The 1,328-nt window shown below is 39.1% G+C and overlaps 1 protein-coding gene across 2 annotated transcripts in view; it reads right to left on the reverse strand.

Annotated features, from left to right (window-relative positions):
• The window catches only part of LOC104735378 (elongator complex protein 1), a 4,248-nt gene continuing 3,850 nt past the window's right edge, over window positions 931-1,328 (reverse strand). Inside the window, exon 3 of one of the 2 annotated variants that reach the window (XM_010455161.2) lies at window positions 931-1,291. In XM_010455161.2, the coding sequence (XP_010453463.1) occupies window positions 1,268-1,291 (24 nt within the window). In that variant the 3' untranslated portion in view covers window positions 931-1,267. The remainder of the gene's footprint in view (window positions 1,292-1,328) is intronic. The other variant, XM_010455160.2, reaches the window with a different exon arrangement.

Raw genomic sequence — 1,328 nt, forward strand, 5'->3', positions numbered from 1 at the left:
AATCAAAGGGAAATTAAAAAACCAATCTTTAAACCAAAAGAGGAAACGAATTCACAGGCTTACTTGAAAGGAAGAGAGCTGAAGGGTGTAAACTAAATTAGCAGAAGATGCGAAAAATAAGCGACTTTGATCGATGTCATAGGCTGCGAACTGTACAACTTCTTCGGTCGAATGGAATTGGATGTTCTGAGGAACCTCAGAGAAAAGCTTCAAATTTTTCATAACGGAGAGAAGTACGAATCGCTACAAACTTCGGAGCTACAGATCCAGGAAGCAGATTTAAAACCCCAGAAGAAGAAACTCAAGTAGCACTCATATTATTAGGGTTTAACTCAACACAAGATAAAACACACAGTCACAGGCTAATGCGTCCTCTTCTCTGTTTCCTTTAATTTCCAATAAAATTGAAAACAGATCCGGTTAGATTGGTTTATTTTGGTTTACTCCGGTTTTTTGTGTATGAGAAAAAGAGAGAGAAAAAAAAAAAAAAAAAANACTGATGAAATATGATCCGGCCATTGTTACTTGAGAGATCGATCACTTGGTGATGCTCTATCATAAGCCTTTTCCTGGCTAGTGACGACGAGTATCAACATGCTTTCCATGATCAAACTGGTGTTGTTTGTGTTGTTGGTTCTTGCTCGTCACTCTCAATCTTTGTCAAAGCAACATCCTACTATCGAGAGTCTGCTTGACCGTTTGAATTCTCTACGACCAACTCGGTCTGTACAAGAATCAGCAGCTAAGGGTCTATTGAAAAGACTGCTTCCCACCCATTTTCATAGCTTTGGTTTCAGAATTATCTCAAAGGTTCTTCCTTTTTTGCCTTTAACCCTTATTACGCTAGAGTTGGATTTTACAGTAGTGATTGTTTTTTTGGTTTCAATAGGATGTTTGTGGTGGCAGTAGCTGCTTTCTAATTGNGATGCAGAATTCCATTTCAGAGTTTTACATGATACCATAGCATCTCCTGCTGGTTCACCAATTTTAAACGAGCTCCTCTCAAGTCCATTCCTCTCGAAGAAAGCAATTGATGGACTGCCATCATCTGATTTCCTCTTATAAACAGCTGCGATTTTTGCCCCACTCGGCATCCATTCAAGAATCCCCTGCGTGAAATCTTTTGTTTCTGAAGAAGACTGCAAAGCACCGGAATCACTTTCCCATATCTTAATCTTCTTGGACATACAACCGGATTCATAAACCTCACCCATAGTCGCAAAATATTTTCCATCACCTCTCCAGGAAATGGAAATACCCCCACAATTTACAGACAAATCATCTGCTTCACCTAAAACAGTATTTAATTCACATGGTTAGCAAATGGA

Source organism: Camelina sativa, chromosome 13 (assembly GCF_000633955.1).
Source record: "Camelina sativa cultivar DH55 chromosome 13, Cs, whole genome shotgun sequence".
Classification (NCBI taxonomy): domain Eukaryota; kingdom Viridiplantae; phylum Streptophyta; class Magnoliopsida; order Brassicales; family Brassicaceae; genus Camelina; species Camelina sativa.